The sequence below is a fragment of the Lonchura striata genome, chromosome 4, assembly GCF_050655825.1.
Source record: "Lonchura striata isolate lonStrDom1 chromosome 4, ASM5065582v1, whole genome shotgun sequence".
In the NCBI taxonomy this organism is placed as follows: Eukaryota; Metazoa; Chordata; class Aves; order Passeriformes; family Estrildidae; genus Lonchura; species Lonchura striata.
In genome coordinates this window covers 5,997,850-6,020,010 of record NC_140706.1, presented here as the reverse complement: position 1 = coordinate 6,020,010, position 22,161 = coordinate 5,997,850, and the positions used below count along the sequence as shown (strand labels likewise).

The 22,161-nt window shown below is 44.4% G+C and overlaps 2 protein-coding genes across 6 annotated transcripts in view; one reads left to right on the top strand and one right to left on the bottom strand.

The window, feature by feature from the left end:
- The window catches only part of KDM3A (lysine demethylase 3A), a 29,340-nt gene extending 23,306 nt beyond the window's left edge, over positions 1-6,034 (top strand). For all 5 annotated transcript variants that reach the window (XM_085577490.1, XM_021535731.3, XM_085577489.1 and 2 more), the window contains 8 exons: positions 72-243; positions 1,151-1,241; positions 1,800-1,930; positions 2,726-2,845; positions 2,931-3,070; positions 4,691-4,867; positions 4,949-5,083; positions 5,291-6,034. In XM_085577490.1, the coding sequence (XP_085433616.1) occupies positions 72-243; positions 1,151-1,241; positions 1,800-1,930; positions 2,726-2,845; positions 2,931-3,070; positions 4,691-4,867; positions 4,949-5,083; positions 5,291-5,371 (1,047 nt within the window). In that variant the 3' untranslated portion in view covers positions 5,372-6,034. The remainder of the gene's footprint in view (positions 1-71; positions 244-1,150; positions 1,242-1,799; positions 1,931-2,725; positions 2,846-2,930; positions 3,071-4,690; positions 4,868-4,948; positions 5,084-5,290) is intronic.
- A 1,799-nt stretch (positions 6,035-7,833) lies between these two features.
- Positions 7,834-22,053, bottom strand: CHMP3 (charged multivesicular body protein 3). Its single transcript, XM_021535734.4, has 6 exons — positions 21,965-22,053; positions 17,298-17,358; positions 13,684-13,863; positions 11,139-11,260; positions 9,345-9,459; positions 7,834-8,357 (listed from the first exon to the last, which is right to left on the bottom strand). The coding sequence occupies exons 1-6, from the start codon at positions 22,007-22,009 to the stop codon at positions 8,221-8,223; spliced, it is 660 nt and encodes a 219-aa protein (XP_021391409.1). The 5' UTR covers positions 22,010-22,053; the 3' UTR covers positions 7,834-8,220.
- Between the last annotated feature and the right edge of the window lie 108 nt (positions 22,054-22,161).

Genomic DNA, 22,161 nt, shown 5'->3' with positions numbered 1-22,161 from the left:
TTTATTACCGTGTTGTAGCTGGAATTTTTGGTGCTTAATAATTCTTCAGAATATATTCTTTTGCTTTCTAGCCTGTAATGGTGTCAGGAGTGCATCACAAGTTAAATGCAGACCTCTGGAGACCGGAGTCCTTTAGGAAGGAATTTGGCCAACAGGAAGTAGATCTGGTTAACTGCAGGACCAATGAAATCATCACTGGAGCTACTGTAGGGGATTTCTGGGATGGTTTTGAAGATATTTCAAGTAAGCATTGTGAATCTTTGTTCCAGTAGGTAAAAATCTCAGCAGCAATAATTCTGTCCTTGCACAGATTTGTGATCCATAAGCAGTGTACAAGATGTTCAAGGGTTTCTCCTCATCTTGGGCAGTTTGGTGATGATGCCTGAGAGACATTTATGCTCAAAATATTGGGGACTGGATAAAAACTGTCATTCTGATGAGGTACCCTCCTTCACGAGTATGTTGGGCTGCCTTTAGTCTTTTGGGGCAACATTCTGAGGAAATTTAAGATCTTCCTAGCAAGGAGGTTCATCTGCCAGCCTTTTTTTTTTCTAGGAGAGCACATGTAGTGGTGGTGCTCACAAGTTCAATAGGTTCTGCTGTTTTAACTTGAAGGTACTACTTTGTTCTGAGGAACTGAAGTTACTTTGTATAAAAATAGACTTAGGGGAGGTGAGCTTGAGGTTTTCCAGGAGAATTAACAGTTGCCATTGCATCTGGAGTTCCACTTTGTGTTTATTACACATCCTTATCTAAGGATCTGCTTTACTGTTTAAATCAGGTGTAAGCTTAGGGAGTTTTGTACTTAGGGCAAGAAGAGTGGGAGGTGCAACACTCACACCTTTCTTTTCTGTTACTTGGTCTTTGAAGAGGTTCGACTTCATCAGCTACTTTTGGCCTCAAACCAGTTTCTGAGCTAAATTCTAGGAAGTGCTCAGGCAGGGAATGCTTGTCTGTCTGACATCTGTTGTAACACGTTTGTCATGAGAGTGATACCCTATTCTGGTGTCAGGGAAACTTGTATTTCTTTAGTTCTACATGAAAGTTGTGGAATGAACACGATTTTAAACTGAGATAAGGATTTCTTAATTCTTTGTATTCTGAGTTGTATGACTGTTAAAAATTAATACTTGTTAACCTTTCAAATTAGGTCGCCTGAGAACAGAAGACGGAGAGCCAATGGTATTGAAGCTTAAGGACTGGCCTCCAGGAGAAGACTTCAGAGACATGATGCCTTCTCGGTATGAATTTCCAGAGGGAGTGTTCATTGTTTCTGTGGCACATTCCTGAAATAATGGACTGTAGGAATATTCTTGTGTTTTGATACTTGCCTCAGCTTTGAGCAGCAGTTGGTGACATGTGAACAATTCTGTTTCTCAGAGATGCCTGACATAAATGGAAGTCCTGCAGAAGTTTTATGATAAATTTTTATGTGGTTCATTGTGTTTGTTACTAAGTAAAGTGAGCAGCTAAAACTGCTCCTAAAAGTTTGGATCACTTTGAAATCTAAAGTTCAGATGAAGCTTACTTTTTGGCCAAACATTTTTAAGTATTTGGACTTAGGCTGTTTGCTATTCCTTGAGACAATTGCACAATGAAATAGCATTACTCCAGAGCAGTTAAATTTATTTGCTGTATTTCTGTGCCTTGTTTGTTTGGTTCCTTTACATGGTGTCCAGCAAAACCCCCTGATGGAAGGAGTATGTGTCCTTAACTGGAGAGAGGTTTTGTTGCAGTCTGTTTCAGTCTGGTTTTGGTTTTATCAGTACCTAATGTTAAATTTTGCTGCATTACCTTAGGTTTGATGATTTGATGAAAAATATCCCATTGCCAGAATATACCAGGAGAGGTGGCAAACTCAACCTTGCCTCTCGACTTCCCAACTATTTTGTGCGACCGGATTTGGGCCCCAAGATGTACAATGCCTATGGTAAGGAATTTTTCACTCTAAAGGTCACATTGACCACATGTTCCTATTGAAATTTACTGCAGATTATGTGAATCCTTGCTGTTGTAGACAATTTGATTAATCCCATGGATCAAAAAACCTGAGTTTGGCTCATCTATAGGTACCAATGATGTCCAGAGCATGATATGATTTATTTTATTGAACATATTTTGTCCAGGTGGTTTCAAGCCAATAGTAGTTATTCCCAGTCTTCCAGTTAACTTGCTCTACAGCCTCTCTTTCCTGTAGCTGGCAACATGTATCTGTTGTTTGGCTGCTTCTGGCTGTATTACTTTTGTTCTCCTTTTTGAACTGTATCATTTAGCTTTTAATCTCTCCTTGAGCAGCTTTTTGCCATGTCTGGTTCATCTGCTGTCATTCAAAAGACATTTAAAATGGAGCAGCATCATTGCCAGTAGAGAGATGGTGGATAGTAAATCCTGTATCAGCTGCTGTTTAGAGTGAAAAAGAGACTGTCTAGCCTGTATGATATATAAAAGTCACGTTTAAGTCCTGCTAGGAAAGGGTTTCTCCAGCAGTTTACTATAAAGCATTTTGAGAAACAGAGATACATTGATCTGTCAGCAGATCACTTGGGAAGCCACAAGATGGAGCAAGGTCCTGGATAGAAAGCATATTGCTGTTCTGGAAGCATTTGTTGGTAGAAGTAAAAGCACTCTAATCTTTTCAGAAAGTGCTTTTGACAGTGGTGTAACATTTTTTTGTCTTACTAATGGATCTGCTACTCCTTTATCCCCCCTTTGATTACTCCCCCAGGCTTAATAACACCAGAGGACAGAAAATATGGCACAACAAACCTTCACTTGGATGTGTCTGATGCAGCCAATGTCATGGTTTACGTGGGGATCCCCAAAGGCCAGGCTGATCAAGAAGAAGGTAAAATTTTAGTGGTGTCTGGGGGGATATTTCTGTGGCCAGAGGGAGCACCCTTCAGTGTAACTGCTCCTGTTGCTTTCCACAGAAGTGCTGAAGACCATCCAGGATGGTGACTCTGATGAACTGACAATTAAGCGTTTTACTGAGAGCCGAGAGAAGCCTGGAGCTCTGTGGCACATTTATGCTGCCAAAGATACAGAGAAAATCCGGGAGTTCCTTAAGAAGGTAAGCTGCTAATCTTAAAAACTGACCTTCTGCCTGTTTAGGCTTGCAAGTCTCTATCTTTGGGGAGTTTCTTCTCCCTTATATCCCAGGTACTGTGGAAATAAATAACTGGAGTTGTATCCAAGACAAAACTTCTCCTATGCCATGAGTGTTGTAGGACCTGAAAAGGGTGGAGTTGAAGCTTGAAGTTACCCTGCATGTAGCTATTCCTTCTGCCCACTCTTCTCATGGATGAGTAATATTACATAGTGAACAAGAAAACGGCTGGTTTAGATTTAGGGAAAAGCAGTTTAATTGGATCCTTTTTAGAAGAATGTGAGATGTTTGAGAAATGTCAGAGCAGTACATGGTACATAACATTCTTCCTTGTTCTCTCTCTTACTACCTTTTTTTCCCCCCCATACCTTGATGAGGTATTTTGTGTCATGTTTTCATGGGAGTTAAGGGTTTAGTAGAGATGTGCTACCCCATCCAAAAGGGCTTGTTTCAATGTTCAAATTTACCTCAGATGGTCCAGAGTTCTTTGTGGTCTTAATGGTGAAACTTCTTTGGTGCTCTAAAAGTGGAAAGAGCCAATATGCTGATATTTAAAAGAATAAGTGGGATGATTTGAGCAAACTGTTGGCCTTGTCAGGCTTATGGCTTTCTTGGTGGAAACTTGGAGAGGCTGCAACAGACTTTAGTATTAACAAAGCACAAATCTTATGGTTGATAAAACATGATAAGCATTAATTAGCACTTATGTCTTACACCTCAGTCCCTTGTATCACACTTGCTGGCAGGTGTGGGGCTTTCAGCAGCTTTTAGTGGAGCTACAGTCCTGGGTGTAAATGGCTGCTCTGGCAAGTCAGATTTATACAGCAACTTCTTGCAGAAATTCTCTCCCCATAACTTTCAAATTTCTGTCCTGAAGTGCTTGTTGTGCCTCCCAGTCTCGTTTCTCCTGAAAATCTGGTTTGCATCCTCTGAGTCAGTGAGCACACACTGACTGATTGTGGCCTCAAGGCAGACACCTGCTGAATTGCAGACTTGGTAGTGCCTTCCACTCACAGCGTGTAGAGTCAGAGAATCTCAGAATGGTTGGGGTTGGAAGGGAGCTTCAAGAACATCTCATCCCAGCCCCCTGCAACGGGCAGGGACACCTTCCCTTCGACCAGGTTGTTGACAGCCCTGTCCAACTTGTCCTGGGACACTTCCAAGGATGGGGCAGCCACAGCAACCTGTGCCAGTGCCTCTGTCCTTCAGTTCAAAGCCATTGCCCCCTGTCCTGTCACTTCACACCCTTCCCCACAGTCCCTTGCCAGCATTAGTAGTGTCAGAACACTGCTTCCGTGTCTGACAGTGGTTCCCAATGTGAACACGAGCTGCTTCACTTGCCACTGTCAGTTGGGATTATTTGCATTTTCCACATCTGCAATGTGTCCTTGAAGCCAGTGGGACCCGAGCAATGCTGAAACCTTGACAAAGGTCTAAGATCCAAACTTCCATTGTGTGACTCTCCTACCTGAACACATGGAGCAAGTCCCTCTGGCACACATTTGTATGCAATACCACGGATACAGCCTGACTGTCCAGTCAGACTGGTGTGTTTACATGCCTGTTGTCTTGTGACTTTGCCAGGTTGCAGAAGAACAAGGCCAAGAAAACCCTGTGGATCACGATCCCATTCATGATCAGAGTTGGTACCTGGACCGATCGCTGAGGAAACGCCTCCATCAGGAGTACGGAGTTCAAGGCTGGGCTATTGTACAGTTTCTAGGAGATGTAGTTTTCATCCCAGCAGGAGCTCCACACCAGGCAAGCACCAGGGACATGGAATGGTCTGACTGCTTGGGCAGCCCTTTGAGCTTGTGGCTAATGCTTGTTTGTTCTCTCTAGGTTCATAATTTGTACAGTTGTATTAAAGTTGCAGAAGACTTTGTATCCCCAGAGCATGTCAAACACTGCTTCTGGCTCACTCAGGAATTTAGATATCTGTCACACACGCATACGAACCATGAAGATAAATTGCAGGTAACTTCCCAGTGCTCAGTGCCTTTACAAAAAAAAACCCACTAAAACACAACAGATGTTTTCCCAAGTTTGTGATTTGCATGAGGGTCAGGCAGATGAGCGTGTCTGAGCTGACCTGCACAGGGTGGGGGGAATTAAGTGGGGAAGCTGGAAAACTATTTGTGCTGTTTGCTTGTAAAACTAAGCATCTTTTCCTTTGCTCTGCAGGTGAAGAATGTCATATACCACGCTGTTAAAGATGCAGTTGGGATACTGAGAGCTAACGAATCCAGCCTTAGCAGACCGTGACGTAGAGCGCCTTAACCACACACTATGAAACAGAAGCGTTGGCAGCTGTTTTACCTACTCAGTCAGGACCTCTGTGGACTTTGAGATTATATGAATGTTACCTCATCTTCCTTTCAGCAGTACCAGAGGATCGTGGTACTATGTTCTGTGTATTCTTCCAATGTTTACAAACCTGATATGTATATGTAGTAATATGTATGGACTGTGGCATACTGTGAATGCTCAGTTGCAATAGAACTTTATACGGAGTTGCTCTCCAAACTGTACAAAATACCTCCTATAGAACTGTTGGGAACTATTCCAAATTACTTGTTTGAAAAATATTATTCAAGGCATTGTAAAGCTTCAATTTTTAAAATTTATTTTGGGGTGGGAGGAAGTATAGAATTGCTCACTTTAATAACCAATTTACATAAAAAGTTAAGAATGCAGTTCTGGAATTTCACATTAACATAGAACTAGCATTTAAACTAGCTTTAAGCTATTGTATAGTAACATAGAGATGGGAGTTAACCATCTTTAGGTAAATGTATTTAAATTTCTAAATGTTAAAAGAAACTTCTAATCAAATGTCTTCTGTTTGAAACTGCTCTTTAATTTGAACTGATGTTTGATTCTCTTGTTTTTAACACTGAATGGTTACATAAAAATTCTTCTATTTCAGATACTGTTTCTTGCCTGTCTTCTTCAACTGACTGTTTAAAATGTAATTAATTTGATGCAGTACTTTGAAATGCAAAAGAAAACTGTATCTGTTTATTGGAAGGCTTAGTTTATGGAATATAGCAGCAGACCTGTTTACAGTTAATTTTGGTTAACCCAAGCATGACTTAGCTGACACTACTGCTGCCAGTGCTGTGGTCTGTATCACATGAGCTTTTCCAGGTTCAATCTGAAATTCTACACAGAACTCAGGGTTATTTGGAGAAGCACTGAAAACATTGTAAAACTTAAAACAGGAAGAGAGGTTATGAATGGAAAAGTGACTCATTTGATGAGATACCCTGAGACAAAATAACCTTTCAGTTCCTTCCCAGCATGGAAAGTTGCAGGATGGCCTCCATGTTCACTTTTCTGAGCTTATGCAACAAATTTAACTCTGCAAATTCTCCCTATAGTACTTGATCTGCTGTTTGTGAGCAGCAGCAACTGTTGGGTCTGTCTTGGGTGGCAGGGTTCTTCGGAGAAATTTCCTCTGATTGCTCCCCCAGGCGTGGGGACAGGCTCCAGTGATCGCAGGGAGCAGGAGCCTCTTGTAAGAGTTAAGTGAAGTTGATTTACAGAAGGTTTACCTACACACCAGCCCTTCACTGTATTCAGTGAGAGCTTTCCACCACCTTCACCTGCTGACACCTCTTGACAGTAAATAACTTGTTCTAGTCACTTCAGGTGCCTTGATTTGGCATTTGTGCTTGAACTTGTCAAGTATGCTTAAAAACACTTACCTGAACATTCTCCCTTGAAATATCAAGTTGAAGGATATGACATTAAGCAGGTTAATTGCTTTCCTTGGAACCAGCTGGAGTATTTGTGGGCAGCTGGAGTACAGGTACCTCCCAGGGAGCTGAGTCACACTGATTTTCCACACCCTGTGTCTGTGTAGATCTGAAAAGATTCATTGTTGAAACTGGATTTTGAGCTCTTACCACTGTGCTGTTGTTCAGTCTTGTTTTATTGCAGCTCTCATCCACTTCTGTTTCTGATGTGTCCTTTCTGGATTTTTAAGAACACAAGAAACAAACTGTCCTGTCCCTCTTGCCTGTTTTTGTTGCATTTGGGGTGGAGATGAACACTTGCACTGCAGAGCCCTGAAGCACTGGGGATACTTTGCCTTCCCCAGCACAAAGGTGGACAGTGCTTGGCCCTCCCCATGCTTTTATGGCTGAAAATGGGAGGTGTTGGACTCCATCCAGCTCTCTGTGTTCCTTGTGTGTTTTTCTACCCTTGCTGTTAGGGTACAATTGTTTAGAGACTTGGCTTTCTTTGGGTAAGTCTTCCTTAAAATGAAGAGCTCTGGCCTTTGTAGGGGAGGTGCTGTGGCAGTGATGGGTTTGGGTCAGAGTTTCTTGGTTTCCAAACAGCCTTTTGTGAGCTGTAACGTCTGTTTTGCCTGAAGCTTTTCCTTGGGAGTAGATCCAGCTCTCCTATGACCCTGAAATGAGCTACTGGAGCAGCAGAGAGGCCTTGGCATGGCCACGGGAAACTTTGCCAACAGCCTGGTGAGTCAGGGCCCCCCTCCCACTGCTGCCACCTGACCTGCCCTCGCTGTGCCACGGCCTTGGCTAAGACAGGCTCTCCTGTGACCATACAGAGCTGGAACGGACTGAAAACTTCTCTTTAACTATGCAGTGAAGGCCCTATGTGTGCTAAAGAAAGGTGTTAACAAAAAGGGAGGTGTTAAGAGGTGGGCATTGTTTGTGAAAGAGGCCAAAGGGATGCAAACTGAACTGCTGCCATGGCAGTGACTGTTAGAAGCAGCTTTAATAAAATTTGTATTGATTCAGGAAAACACAGATCTGACAGTGCTGTAGGTTTTTGGTACCAGATTAAACCAAAGTGCCTGTTGAAGAGAAATGCTGCTTGAAGATGAGAATATATTGCAGGACTTTGTCTAAAAATACATAACATTACACCACCCTTGCCATGTCACCACAGGAAACATGGGCTGAACAGAAAACTGGAAGAGACTGCACTCCCCAAAAAGTATATTACAGTAGTGTCTTGGAGAAAAAAATTCTCAGGAAGAAAAAAAAAATAGATATATATTACATACATGAGAATACATTAAGTTTTGCATTTTGAAGGTAGGACAGGATAAAATAAAGCCACTGTACACATCCATCCTGGCCCTAGCTCCTCAGGGTGGCCAACCGTGACTGCATGGCCTCGATGTCCTCCTCCTCATCCGTGGCAGCAGCAGCTGCTCCCATGGGCTCAGGCTCTGGCAGAGCATCTGTGACTTTACTGGGTGCTTTACCCAAGGCCCCTGCAACAACAAACAGGCTCATTAGTGAGCGTCAAGTCTTCATTTAATAATTAGTGGCTTTTAGGGACATGTAAAATAACCCAACCAGTCATTTCCCATGGAGGTCACACCCCTGAGCTGGGACCGGGCCAGCCCAGGGGTGCTGGCTGCCCAGCAGCACTGACCTGCCAGCTCCGAGCCTCTGCACTCCTTCCCCTCTGGGAGGAGGCTCCCAGCTCCCCTCGAGCCCTGCTGCTTGCCTGGGAGCTCCCCCTGCCTGCTCGGGAGGAGGAGAGCTGCTCCAGCCAGGAAACAGCAAATTCCAGGATGGAAAAAGCAAATTAGCATGTGAGAAAGAACAGAGCAAAGTGCCAGGCACTGAGCGCAAGGTGCCAGCAGGGTGGGCCTGCACTTGCAGTGTGGTACAGCTGAATGCAGCCCCGGTGCTTGTTTTTATCACGCCACATCACAAACAGTCCAGATGAAAGGAGCATTCTAAGCATTCTGCAAGTCAAATAACTGAACCAGTAAATCATTACTTCATGAGCTGGAAGGCAGAAGTTGTGGCTTTGGTTTTAAGGGTTTTTGTGTTTCTTTTGGGTTTTTTCTCCCAAACAAGACACAGCACGTTACTGCCAGGACTCAGAACACAGCCTATGACTCAAGGCAGTGCAGCAGAGTTAATTTTTTGGTTTCATTATGAACAATACCTAGTCAGTCATGTAAGTTTCACCTTGTTAAGAGGATTCACTGCACAGCCAAACACAGATCTGTTAGAGCCTCAATTACCCAACTGCACAGACGGCAGCTGAGGGATATTAGTTCTGCCCTGCTGAGCCCCACTGGCTTTCTCAGCCAGTATTCCCTGAGAAACCAGTTTGTCAGAGCTCTGCCCATCACCAGAGGAAGAGATGCCACTAGGAGAGTGCAGAGTAGATGAAGATTTCAGCTGCTTCACTTTATAGAACAGAGCAAGAACCTGGCTCGCAGCAGCACTCACAAACTCACCAGCTGTAATTTCAAAAAGGATTTTGTCAATTTCTGCCTCAGCTTCCTCCTCCATCTCCTCCTGATCCTCCAGGCCTTCAAAGGTGTCCTCCAGCATTTCCTCTATAATTCCAGCCTAGCAGAAAAAAACAAGGCAGTGTGTGATGCCCTTGGAAACAGGGTAAGAAAACACATTTCTACTTGGGAGATGAGGTTAGGCCTACCCAGGCATGTAACATGAGCACACATCTCTACAACTGCAGAGGAAAAGCAGGAAGAAAACTGGGGATTAAAGGCACCTGTTCTCACTTTGAAAACCTCAAGTTATTTAAATTAAGAGATATTTGAATTAGATATTAGGAAGAAATTCTTCCCTGTGAGCTGAAACAAGTTCCCCAGAGAAGCTGTGGATGCTCAGTCCCTGGAAGTGTTCCCAGCCAGGTTAGATGGGGCTCTGAGCAACCTGGTCCAGTGGCAGATGTCCCTGTCCATGGCAGGGGGGGCTGGAATTACATGAACTTTTAAGATCCTTTCCAATCCAAACCATTCTGATTCCATGGTTATTTATTGTTGTTGTATGTCTAAACCAAGAACCCAGCCTGCTCCAAGCATGTGAAATAAAAGTGTAAATCTCAGTCATGCAGTATTAATTATGTAAAACTGCTCTTTGACACAGCTTGGTTTTCTGTCTGTCTGCATTTGAAAACATTCATTTGCAGGCCCTGAAACCTAGATATGATCAAACCATGCTAGTGCATAATGATAAAATTATTTAGAAATAAACATATTTGAACTAAACAGTCTAGAGTGGTAAGAAGGGAAAAAGCAAAGCAGCTTTGGTAGTTGAAAATGTAAGTCATAACAAAGACTTAATACACTTTCAAATCAGAGCACTCCCATCACATGGAGACACTGAACTAGATGCTTTAAACCAGTGACAGTGAGTTATATCTGAATTAGCAAGGATTTGTGATTCTTTAAAAAATTTGTAATAAACTTAATTAGTTAAGGAGTCTTTGATTGTGTTATTTTGGCTGGTATTGAAATTACCTCACTGCACCTGCAGAAAGGGACTCTATGGACCCATACCCCTTAGAGAATATATAGTTGAAGAAGAAAATTCAATAAATAATTGTTTAATGGTTATCATATAACCAGAGATTAATTAGATGTGATGGAACAAGAATGGTACCTTGAGAGAGTTAAGGAGTCAAAGGCCTATACATTCCAGAAAGCTTAGTTAATACATTGCAGGTGTAGTAAGGGAGCCACTTCAGAGGCTTGCACTCCCCAGAAAACTTAATCAATAGCAATTGTCTAAGCAGGATAGCAAATTTAATAAAGCACTCTTAGCAGGATAAAACTTGGGTTATCCATTAAACAAAGACAGATTAGATGTTCTGGTATAATTAAAAGAAACAAAACCCCTCTACCACGATGCAATAAATTGGGCAGATTTTTGGGAGTGTCTATTAAAAAAATATTGCCTTAAAAAAGTATTGTACACTTATACAGTGTACAAAAAATGCTGAAAATTGTTGTTTCTTTGAACATGTTTATGGCAAATAAGTTCCCCATATGTTCCCAATTTTGACTCAAAATTGTTATTAGGAATGTTGGTCTAACAGCTTTTTGCTGTTGGATTTAAAACTCTGTTTTACTGTCACCAGTATCAGACTGGCCATGGAGTCAGAGTGTCCTGAGCTCACCAGCTTTGTCACCAGCCCTGTGACAAAGGGGCTCCCCAAGTGTCTGCACAGCTCAGTAACAGCCACATCATGCTCACCCAAGTCAGATTTATGTGCCAGATCTCACCTTCATCATCTCTTTGGACAAGTCTCTCATCGTTGCTTGGATTTCTGGGATTTTTACTAGATTTTGCATAGCTTTCATGACATCTGTGCTCTTCTGCAATGAACCTGCTACTCTGAGGACAGCTGTGAAGGAGAGTCACAGAACAGTTTGAACAACTCATGCACTACTGAAAGCTGAGAGATTAAATGCTCCCTACATGGAAATTTGTTTACATTTTGGCAATTCTATTTAAAAAATAAACAGGCATCGCACTTCTTCCCTCCTGACTAAATTCCTGGAAAAGCCCCACTTATACCCACATTGGAAAAGTGACACTTATAGCAAAGCTACTGGTTCTGTACAATGAGGAAGCCAGGTGGTCTGCAGAGAGGTTTCACCCAGTGCACTAAAGACAGGGAGAGAGTTGCTCCTGCCCAGCCCCTCAGCAGCAGAGCTGCAGTGACTGCTGACCCAGGGATCTCCTGCCTGACACCAGGTACTGGAGACTAACGCTGGCACAAGTTCTGCTACAATAGTTCCACGGCAAAGAGTAAGCTAAAACATTAATACTGAAGCAAACAAGCCAAAAATAAGCTTTTTAAAATTGAATTTAACAATACTCTTTCCAGAGGCTATTCTAACTTTTAAGCTCTTCTCATATGTATTGATGTACCAAGATCAAAAAACAGTAATTAAGGGTACTTTGAAGTTTTTTGAATTCTGCCATCTAGCTTTGCAGCTTCCTGGACATGGAGAACGTACCTATTTGTATATAAAATGCTCACTCCTTAACAAAGCAAAATAAAGGTACAGCACATATTATTTTTCATTTTAATACTTTCAAGAGCCCTACACTTGTAACAAACTAATAGAAACCTTGTCTTGAGTGGTCATTTCCCAAGTTACCACAGACCCCAGACTGAATTCTAGATTCCTTTGTATTTCCTATCTAAGTGTATCAGAACATTCCCAGGAAGATGAAGAAACTGGCAGTGTTTTGAGTTTTTCCTTTTAATGGACACCTTAAGGTGCAAGGATGGTCCTGCTTTTCTTTCCTGAGTGAAAGGCTTCATGGGAAGTCACATTTGAACCATCATAAAATTACACTGAAGGTTCACAGTGTGACTTGCTGTTTTATCACTCATCCAGTGTTAAAATCTGCTGGGATGATGCTGGGGTGGGGGAAATGCTTTGACATTTCAGCAGCATGTTGACCTCCACCGAGTCTTCTCTTTTCTTTAAAGCTTTCTGCTCTGCTTGTTACAGGCTGGATTGTTCCCAGCTATGGAAAACTCTGCAGGAGCTGTATTACAACAGATTTCTGATGTGGATAAGGAATGAGGGAAATATGCTGATTCTGGAAGAACACAAAGAACCAAGGAGAGTTTATAGAACATGGGTGTTAAGCCAAGGGGCAAAAAGATTCATCCACACTAAGAAATCTCCATGCAGGCATTGGTAAATCTCCCCAGATCTTGCTAGGAACACAACCATCTACAAGATAAAGACAATTCTACTCCTGTGACAGGTCCTGTCAAAATCAGTGACACAGGCTCCACCAGGATACAGGGGTATTAGGAATGCATTCAAACTGTTTAGAAATGCACACTAAGAATGTGCTCTGAATTGCTGTGAGTTTAGTTCCAGAGCATGTGATTCTCACATCACTGGAAGCCTCAGGCTCTGAGGAGGGTGTTAGATCCTCTGCTGAGCAGCTTGTCACAGGAAACAGGGAACCAGCAAGGATGTAGGGAACAATGAGGAGCAGGAACCACAAGAAACTAAAACTGTGAGCTCCCTGACTACTTCAGAGCCCAGAGTGGGACACCCATCCAGGCAGGGCACTGGAGAAACAGCCTCAGAACACCCTGCAGGCTGAGGGGGGTTACTGCCTACAGGGATATAGGACTTCTTACAGGGATGTAGGGGGAAAGAGCATGTTTGGACATGGGGAAAACTTACAATGGATCTTTTAAGAGGATTACAGGAACATAACTGAATCTTAGGGAAATGACCAAAAGTAGTTTTGGGGAAGGATTGAAGTGGATCAGGGAACACACAAACCTCAGGGGCTTCTAGGACCAGGTACCAGCAGTTCAGGCAGAGCAGGAGATCTGGAGCAGGTACCAGGTATCTGGCCAGCTTGGACAGAGCATCTGAGAGCAGCTCCTGGAGCAACTGATCTATTGTGTACACGTGTGTTCTACTAGTGGACCTCAGTCCTCATGAGCTGAAGAGGAAGAGCAGGATGGGGCTGTTCACAATGTTTGAAAGATGTGTGTGTTTATGGGGTGGTGGCAAAGGCTCTGCTCTGACAGTGTGGGTGCATGTGCCTGCTGGGATAAGGGGGTAGAACTTCAGCACCCTCACAGCTCTGGGCCTGCTATGGGAGGATCTTCCCAGACTCCTGAAGCCCACTAGAATCAGCTGCTTTTCACAGGAGCACAGCTGCTCCCACATTCAAGCTCTGCCTGTATTTGATTTTGGTTCTGGACAAGGAAACCTCAGACCTCACTTCTACTACTTCAGAGCAGTCATTGTGCTCGGGCCCAGAATTTGCTCTTACCAAGCTGGTTCTTCATGCCCATGAGAACAGAGTTCATGTGAGCTTTGGATGCATAGAGTTTGCTTACGGCCCTCCGAGAGCGCACCAGCTCCTTCGCCAGGATCACACACACATCCCTCTGGTTCTTTTTGGCAGCATCCTTTATGGACCTCTTCACCTTCTCCTCTTCCCTCTGGATATCTGGAGTACAGAAAAACACAGCAAACAGTGACCAGCTCCTAAAGGATATAGAAGAGAAATCAGTCATTTGTTGAGGTGTGTTACCAATGCAAAGAATTGTTTCTGCTTGATTTCAGATTCCCTGTTACTCAAAGATCTTGTTCTAGGCTGATTTAAATGTCACTGACAAATTCAGCTAAATGTTAATAGGAAAATTCTCATTACTGAACATCCAGCTCTGTAATTTCCTTTGCAGTCAAGAGTACTCTAAAAGACTGAGATTATTAGTCCAAGCTGACTAAGAGCTTACAAAGCAAAAAAGGTCCTGTAAGAACAAAGCACTCTGAGAGAATGACTTGACTCACAACTTTAAAATAACTTCCTGACTATTAAACTGGCCTGATACAAATATATATATACACAAAAGATACATCCATCTTGAAACATCCTGTTCAAACTCTCCTGGCATCCAGCTTTGTCCAACAGCTTTTTTAAGAGTATGCTTAAGTGGGAATACTGAACTAAGCATGAGAAAAGAGTTGGTTTGATTTGAACTATTAAACACTAAAAAGGCCTATTTAAATACCATTGGTTTCTCCAGCAAATCTGATGTGACTGTTCACAGTTCTGCCCTGACAGGTAACACTGGCTGTGAACAGCAGGAGCCCAGTATTCCAAAAAGCTCAGAATAAAAAATGCAAGAGTAAGCAGGGGCAATATCAACCTCCTTTCTTTTCCAGACTCAGCAAAAAATTAGCCACTAATGAAATGTGGGTCTCAGGGTCCACAAGAAAAATTATCCTAAAGTAAATAGAGAATTCAGATAGTAAGGGTTCCTCACCTTTGTGCAAAGAGTTGATTGAAATGACAATAAGAACAACTTTTTCAAGAAAAGCCTCTGTTCAGATTTAGCTTTGAGTCTTCTTGATTTATGCCAGATAAACTTATACATTGGAAGGATCAGAAACTGCCCTTTTATAAAAACAAAGGCATCAACACACACTTTCTGGCACAGGCTAACTTGGAGACTTCAACACAGCTTCTCAGGTGGGAGTTAATGAACCCTGTACTCAAGACCAGTAATTCTCTCAGTATCATTCACTGAGGTGTTTACTTTAAAGGACTGCAGAAAGCTGTAGGATCACAATTAGAAAAACATACCTTTTTGCTTTCCCACTATTATTTTCAGAAACACTACAAACTTGGAGACATTTGTATGTCAGATGTGGGACTGAGCCAAGTCCCAGCATATCAGAGCAGGTAAGAAAGAGATGAAGTGCTCCAGCAGGAAAAAGGAACACCAGCAGCACTCCAGCAGTACTGAGGAATCACAACATTCACTCTGGCAGGCTGAAAACAACCACAAGTATTGTGCTGCTGCAGCCAGGCTAGCGTAGGGCAGCCCGCACCCCAGTGAATGCTTTCACTGGTGTGAACTGCTGAGTATGAGATCAGTGGCACAAGAATGCAGGAACAGCCAACTCCACCTTTGAAGGTCAGTGCCAGCTGCACTCCTCAAGGGAGCCAAAGTCACTTCCCCAGGCCCTCTGCAGCACTGTCAAGCACAAAAGGCATAAAGCAGCCCAAAGCACCTGCGAGAGGGACTCACAGGCTCAGCAAAACACAGAGTTACTGTATTACTCCAACCCTTATAAACTCAAAAAATTCAGTTCTGAAGTAACAAAGATACCTTTCAGTTCTCCAAACCTTACAAGCCCTGAAAAACAACCTACCCCAAACAGAAATCACTAAAACAGCAAGAATCCAACAACAGATGGTTTCAAAGAGTGTGTTGCTATTTTAGTAACTCTGCTGACTGGGTGAGCCAAGTGCTCAAGTGATCCAAGCCCACCCAGTTCATCCCAGGTGGATCTAGTGTTGTCTTGTTCAAACTCATTCAGTACAGCCTTCCTCAAGAAAACTAAGCCAGGTTCCATCCTTACTTAAAAGATTGCAGTGATTTCCTGTGTAAGGCTCAGCTGAAAGAAGAGAGCATGGCAGAATCCAACTGCAGTGAGTAATTTCTGAGGAAATGTCCAGTGGCACTTGGCAGCTATCCTTCAGGATCAACCTGCTAATCTGGGAAGTGTCCAGCAGAACAATGTACTTCCATAGGTGACCCTTGGTAAAATGTGAAATTCTGGCACAACGATATTTTCTACTTTATTTTAAGGGCAATTATCAGTATAGCAAATGGTGGGTAGTGGTGAACTGTATTTCTTTGAATGCAGGACTCTAAAACACAGACAGGTTTAGAGCTGCTAAAATAATTAGATTTGCATTTATATCAAAATATCACACTACCACGTAACCTAGTATCTGTGTAGGCCATTAAAAGCATCATGGCATGTAAAAAGTTAAGAGAAACATGAATTTTAAAGAAACATCAGTAGTGACCACGTGGGTAATTTGCTTCTGTGGAAGATGCAACCTCTAAAACATATTTTGCTAATAAAATGAGAGTTGCAGTTCCTCTGTGCCTGATACAGCCACATGAAGTGCCATGGAGAAAGTAAAAGAATTCACATCCCTGAACATCAGTTTTACAGGCAAAGACACAAACTCTGCTCCTCATATTGGAGACAAAGACACACTTTGTATTGCACAAGCAACATTCTCCAAACAACTCACACAAGTCTACAAGACACAAACCCTGCCAGGTCACTCCAGAGGCACAGGGCTGGAAAAGGATGAGGAATGCAGGATCTACTCCTCGAGGCATCACTCCAAACAGGAATGTGCTAGTAACCAAATGCTGACACAAAATATCCTTCACCTCCCATGGACAAATCCCAGAAACAGGGTAGAAGACAAATAAAGGGAAAACAAAACCTAGGCCCAAACCTATTTTCAGGCTCAGGGAAGGCAGGTAGAACAAATTCTGAACAAACACCAGTGCAATATGAAGCAACTCCTCTGCTTTTCAAGACACATTCAGCAGTGTAATGTTCAAATGTTCATTATTTAATAGCAAAACATCCACCCACTGAGAAAATACTTGTTTTTTTCCCTTCCTCTCTTCTGTTTGTATTTTTTCCAAGCTGGCAGCAAGCTACTTTTGCTTGGCATGTGCACTTTCACACCAGTACATGCCAGTGGAACTGTCTACATGTGGAATTATATACCACACTGATACTACTCATTAAACCAATGTGGGTGAAATTCTGGATAATAAGTCTAATACATATTATCCAAAGGGATTTAAGGGCATTATGTCTTACTGGGAGAATGAAATATTTATGTTCTTTTGAAAATTTTACTTGGATAATTTCACAGCGATGTAATTTTGTAACACAGATTAAGTCTGGCCCTAGGATCACATTTATCTTCCTTTACTACAGATGTGATACACTACCCCAAGTTATTAAATTTCATAGCCTGCCTCAGTTAAAGCAAAAAACCCTTCAAGACACACAAGGAGAGTAAAAACAAAAAAATGAGACACAAGTACAAACCTCTGATCTGTCTATCAATCACTCTCATTTCTTTCCTTATCTTCAAGGACCATTCATTGACCTTAAAAAGATAAAGTGAGAGTTACTTGAAATTCCAACTTCAAAACTATGCTTTTATACTTTCATGTAACTTAAACATTCAGTATCAAAAGCAGCACTTCAAAACGCATGAGCTGCAAGTTATGAGTGATGTTAAAATATTTCATTATTCAAATAATAAACCCTCCAAACATTGCAGAGATACCACCAGCTACTGCACTGCTCTTAATGTTCAGACAAGGAGTTAAGGAGGACCTTTACAGATCCCTTCCAACGAAAACTCTTCAATGATTCCATGATGTGATTTGTGAGTCAGATGCTCACTGCCTGGCTAACTTCCCACATCACAGCCATGTCACTGTACAGAAGGAACTTGCCACAGGGGACTTCAGCAGAAGGGACAGACTGGCACAGGATGACAGCCCCAAGAGTGCTACTGCCCATTTCAGTCAGAAGGAGCTCCAGGAGGTCTCCAAGCCAACCTCTACTCAAAGCAGGATCAAGTTCAGAGTTCAGACAGGTTGTTCAGGGTCTCATCCATTGAGTTTTGATACTGTTTGAGAGCAGAGACTTCACAGCCACCCTGAGCAAATGCACTTAAATTACTCCTGTGTGGTGAAGACTTTTCCTCATAGAGTCCTGGAATGGTTTGGGTTGGAAGGGACCTTAAAGACCATCTATTTCCACCTTCCACTAAACCAGACTGCTCAGAGCTCCATCCAACCTGGCCTTTCATGTTCAATACAAAACTCTTCTCAGGCCAGCTGTGGCTGTAGCCCCCTCCTGTCACTGGGCACACCTCAAAAGTACCTGTGTGTGTCTTGACTACAGCCTCACCAGAGGCACTGAGAGGCTTTAGACCCTTGCTCCTTCACCTTCTCTTCTCCAAGCCAAAAGGAGCCCAGTTCCCATAGCCACTCCTCCTGCATCACAGGCTCCAGCCCTCCTCCATCCTGATGGGCCTCTGCCACACTTCCCCAGCTTGTTGAGATCCTTCCTGGCTGTGTGCCCACACTGGGACACTGCTGCAGGTGTGGCCTCTCCACTGCTGAGTAGCAGTGACTGAACATTCAGCACAGTGACTACAGCTTCCCAACACACCCCTGCTTGCCTTCATTGCTGCAAAGATGCACTGGGAACTCCTTTATTATCCATGGGAAACCAGATCCCTTCCTGCAGAGCTGGTGCCCAGCCAGCCCCAGGCTGTGTACAGGGATGATCAGCCCAATCTTGCATTGCCCAACATTGTGAAGTTCCTGCTGGGTTCCTCCCACTTGCTCAGGTCTCTCCGCCCTCCAGCTTCCCTTCCCCTGCCTTTGGTGGTGTTCAAACACAGCCACTCCTTCAACAGCTCCCTCCTGGCACTTGCCAAGATCTCTGTCGCAGATCCTCTGGCTCACACAGGAGATGGGGAGCTCCACTTGCCCTGACCATCCCTCTAGGGAAGCAGAGTGAAGAGAACCTGTGCAATGAAAACCTGTAAAGCAAGTTCTCTTCTGTGCACAAGCCCAGCAGAGCCAGAGATTTAGACTTTCACCAGTCTCAAAAGACTTTCTCTTGCTCATGGTGAACAAGACTATCTTTTGACTGCAGACAAAAGCCACCTTTGAGGTGCCCAAGCACAAAATCAGCTTTAAAACCCCAACATACAACCCAAAGCCCTGCATAGGTGCAGAAGTTTTTAGCAGGTTTCAGAAAGCTCCTGTACCTTTAGTTAAACCCTGGGTTTACAGGTAAAAAAACCCCTAAACCCAGAACTGACTGAAGCCTCCCCTCGTGCTCTTCAGAGCAGAGGAGATAATGTCCTGGAGTCATTCCTCTCCCTCACAGAAATCTAAGGAGGTCCCTTTTAGACTATGGGCTACATGACAGGAAAAAAGCAGAGGGGAGAGACTGAGAGAAACATGACAGAGCTCTGACTGGCCAACTGTCCTGCCTCAAATGTAACACCCACCAGAGATTTGCCCTACAACTTTATTCTAGAACAAACCAACACACAACAAACCTTCACATACAAGCACAATCAGCAACTGTCCAATGAACCACGGCAGGATTTGCAGCTTCTGTCTCTGGGATGCACAGCCCAGCACAAAGACACCATTAAATCAAGACTGGTTGTGTGCTGTCATCAAAACCTGCTTATTCTGACAGCAGAAAACTCTTTCACAGCTCATCCTTAGCATTGCCAGGGGTTTGACATAACTGTCCTAAAGGCAGAGCTGGGTGCCTACGCCTTCCCTGGTGCTCCCAACTCATCTCCTGCTTTGTGTAAGAGGAGGAGCAAATCCCACTGACTCTTACCCAGGCTAGCCCATGCTCACAGCTACATGAGACAGCAATTTGTTGAGCTGGGACGAAGGCACGCTGTCCATCTCACACAGGACACAGGCCATGGCACAAGGCAGCAGTGCTGGGAACAGGAATATGTGGTCCAGCTGAGCAAAGATGATTACCCTGAGCACAACTCCATGCTGATGAAGCAATTCTGCTTCCACTCCTGATCTGAACAAAAACATCACTCTCACAGCACTGCATCATGCCAGAGTCAGCCAGCAAAGCACTCAAGCTGAAAAGAGCCAACTCATACTACCCTGGAGGAAAACCCACTTTTTAATTTCAAACGATCCAGACACAGCATTAAAAGTATAATAAATCCCCAGCTTTAGACAGGTTGAAATGTATCACCAGCTCTTCACAAGAGCTGAAGATATTTGCCTTGTATTGATCATAAACAAATTACTTCACATCAACAGAGCGGGCAGACAAAAGACCTGAGGGGAAATCATTGCCATCACAAAAATCTCAACCCCTCCCCATCATCATCCACCTTCTGCAGGCTTGGATGGCTCCCTCTAGCCCTGCTCAGGGCCTGCATCTTGAGCACAGCTGCTGGCAGCCATGAGCTAAGCTGTGTTGTTTCCCCATCAGCTAGGATGCAGAAACAGCTACTGCTTTTTCCTTCTAAAGCTGCAGCTAGGTACAGGAGGAAAGGAATTTTTAACTAATAGTGGGTTTCTCAATATTAGTGTTAGTGACCTGTGAAGTCACCATGGCATTCTGCACCCCAAGGCAGAGCTCATGACAGCAAGAGGACTCATGTCATCTCTCCCTACACCTGTCCCACACTGCCTTTGTAGAGGTTTCTGCAAAGAATCACAGAATCATTGGCTTAGGGAGGGATCTCTGGAGATCATCCAGTCCAAACCCCCTGCCAAGGCAGGGTCACCCAGAGCAGGTGACCCAGGAACATGTCCAGGTGGGTTTGGAATGTCTCCAGAGAGGGAGACTATACAACCTCCCTGTTCCAGGCTCTGCCATCCTCAGCATAAAGAAGCTTTTCCTCAAGTAAAGCTGGAAGTTATTGTGCTTTAGTTTATGGCCACTGCTCCTTGTCCTGTTGCCGTGCACCAAAAAGGTTCAAGGTGGCTGGCACCATCCTCCAAGAGATCCAAGATGTCCCACAGACTCTGTGCTACTGGAAAACATGGCAAGCTCATCAGTGAGGGAAGGCTAAAGAGCAGCCCTCAGGCAGGAGGCAAGAACTCCTGAGTGCAGCATGTCCACATGGCTGGGTTCCACAGCTGTCTGCCCTGAGAGCAGCAGTCCCCAGCCCCAGCTCTCCCTCTGGTCTTTGTACCACCCTCAGGAACTCAGCAGAATGACCCAGCCCACAAAGTGCTCCGACACAGGCAGAGGAGGTAGGGGAAGGACTCTCCCGAAGGTATATTCCTCATCTGATTCTCTCACCACACAACCAACAACCATAACCCTGGGGCTCAGCTGCTACAAAGCACCAAGGAACATCTGTAACACTGCAGCTCGTCTAAGCCTTCAACTTGTGTGCCTGCCACTCTTCTCCCTGCTGCTTTTCCAGTACCTCTCATTTATTTGATCTTCCTCTCACCAAACAGCAGATTTTTTTCACTAACACATTCGTGGCTACTTATGAAAGGCACCAGTGAAATCCACCAATGTCTTGATTATTTCATTCCACTGTGAGCGCAGAAAGCTGTTCGTAGAAACAAGTTTGTCTACAGACTCATCTTCTCCCTACAAGTCCCAACATTTCAGCTGTGGCTTCCTAATTTTAGGGCTGTGTCTGCAAGAGGAGCTAGAACCATAGAATCATAGCATCACAGAATGTTAGGGGGTTGGAAGGAGCCCAACAGACCATACAGTTCCAACCACCCCTGCCATGGGCAGGGACACCTTCCACTAGACCAGCTTGCTCAAGGCCTTACCCAGCTTGTCTTTGAACATTTTCAGGGATGGGGCAGCCGCAGCTTCCATGGCCAACCTGTTGCAGTGCCTCACCACGCTCACGGGGAAGAATTCCTTCTTAGCATCTAACCTAAATTTCCCCTCTATCAACTTGTACCCATTCCCTCTTGTCCCACCACTCCCCTTCCTCACACAGAGCACAGGTGCGGCTCCTCTGTAGACCCCCTCAGATACCAAAGGGTTCTGTGCGGTCTCGGGCCGGGTGCAGCCTGCGCCAGGGCCAGGCCGAGCCCGGCCCCTCCGCAGTACCCGCCCAACGCCATAGCAACGCCTCAGGGCCCTGCCGCCACTCCCCCACCAAACTCCCGGCCCCGCCTCGGCGGGGCTCCAGCCCCGCGGCCCCTCACCAGCTCCTTGGGCGGCTTCTCGGGGGTCTTCCCGAACAGCCCCATGGCGACCGCCCCGCCGCCACTTCCGGGTTCCCCTCAGCCGGCCGGCCGGAGCGCACTGCGCCTGCGCCGCCGCACGGCGCCCGAGCGGCCTCGCCCCGCCCCCCGCGCTGCCCGCCAGTCACGTGGCGCTGCGCGCGGCGCTGAGGGGCGGG

Excerpts from the sequence above, each read along its gene's own strand:
- CHMP3 (XM_021535734.4), bottom strand. The coding sequence starts at position 22,009 with ATGGGGCTGTTCGGGAAGACCCCCGAGAAGCCGCCCAAGGAGCTG. Across the intron at positions 9,460-11,138 it reads TGTCCAAAGAGATGATGAAG|GCTGGAATTATAGAGGAAAT; the intron begins GTGAGATCTGGC and ends TTTTTCTGCTAG. Across the intron at positions 8,358-9,344 it reads CCTTTTTGAAATTACAGCTG|GGGCCTTGGGTAAAGCACCC; the intron begins GTGAGTTTGTGA and ends TTGTTGTTGCAG.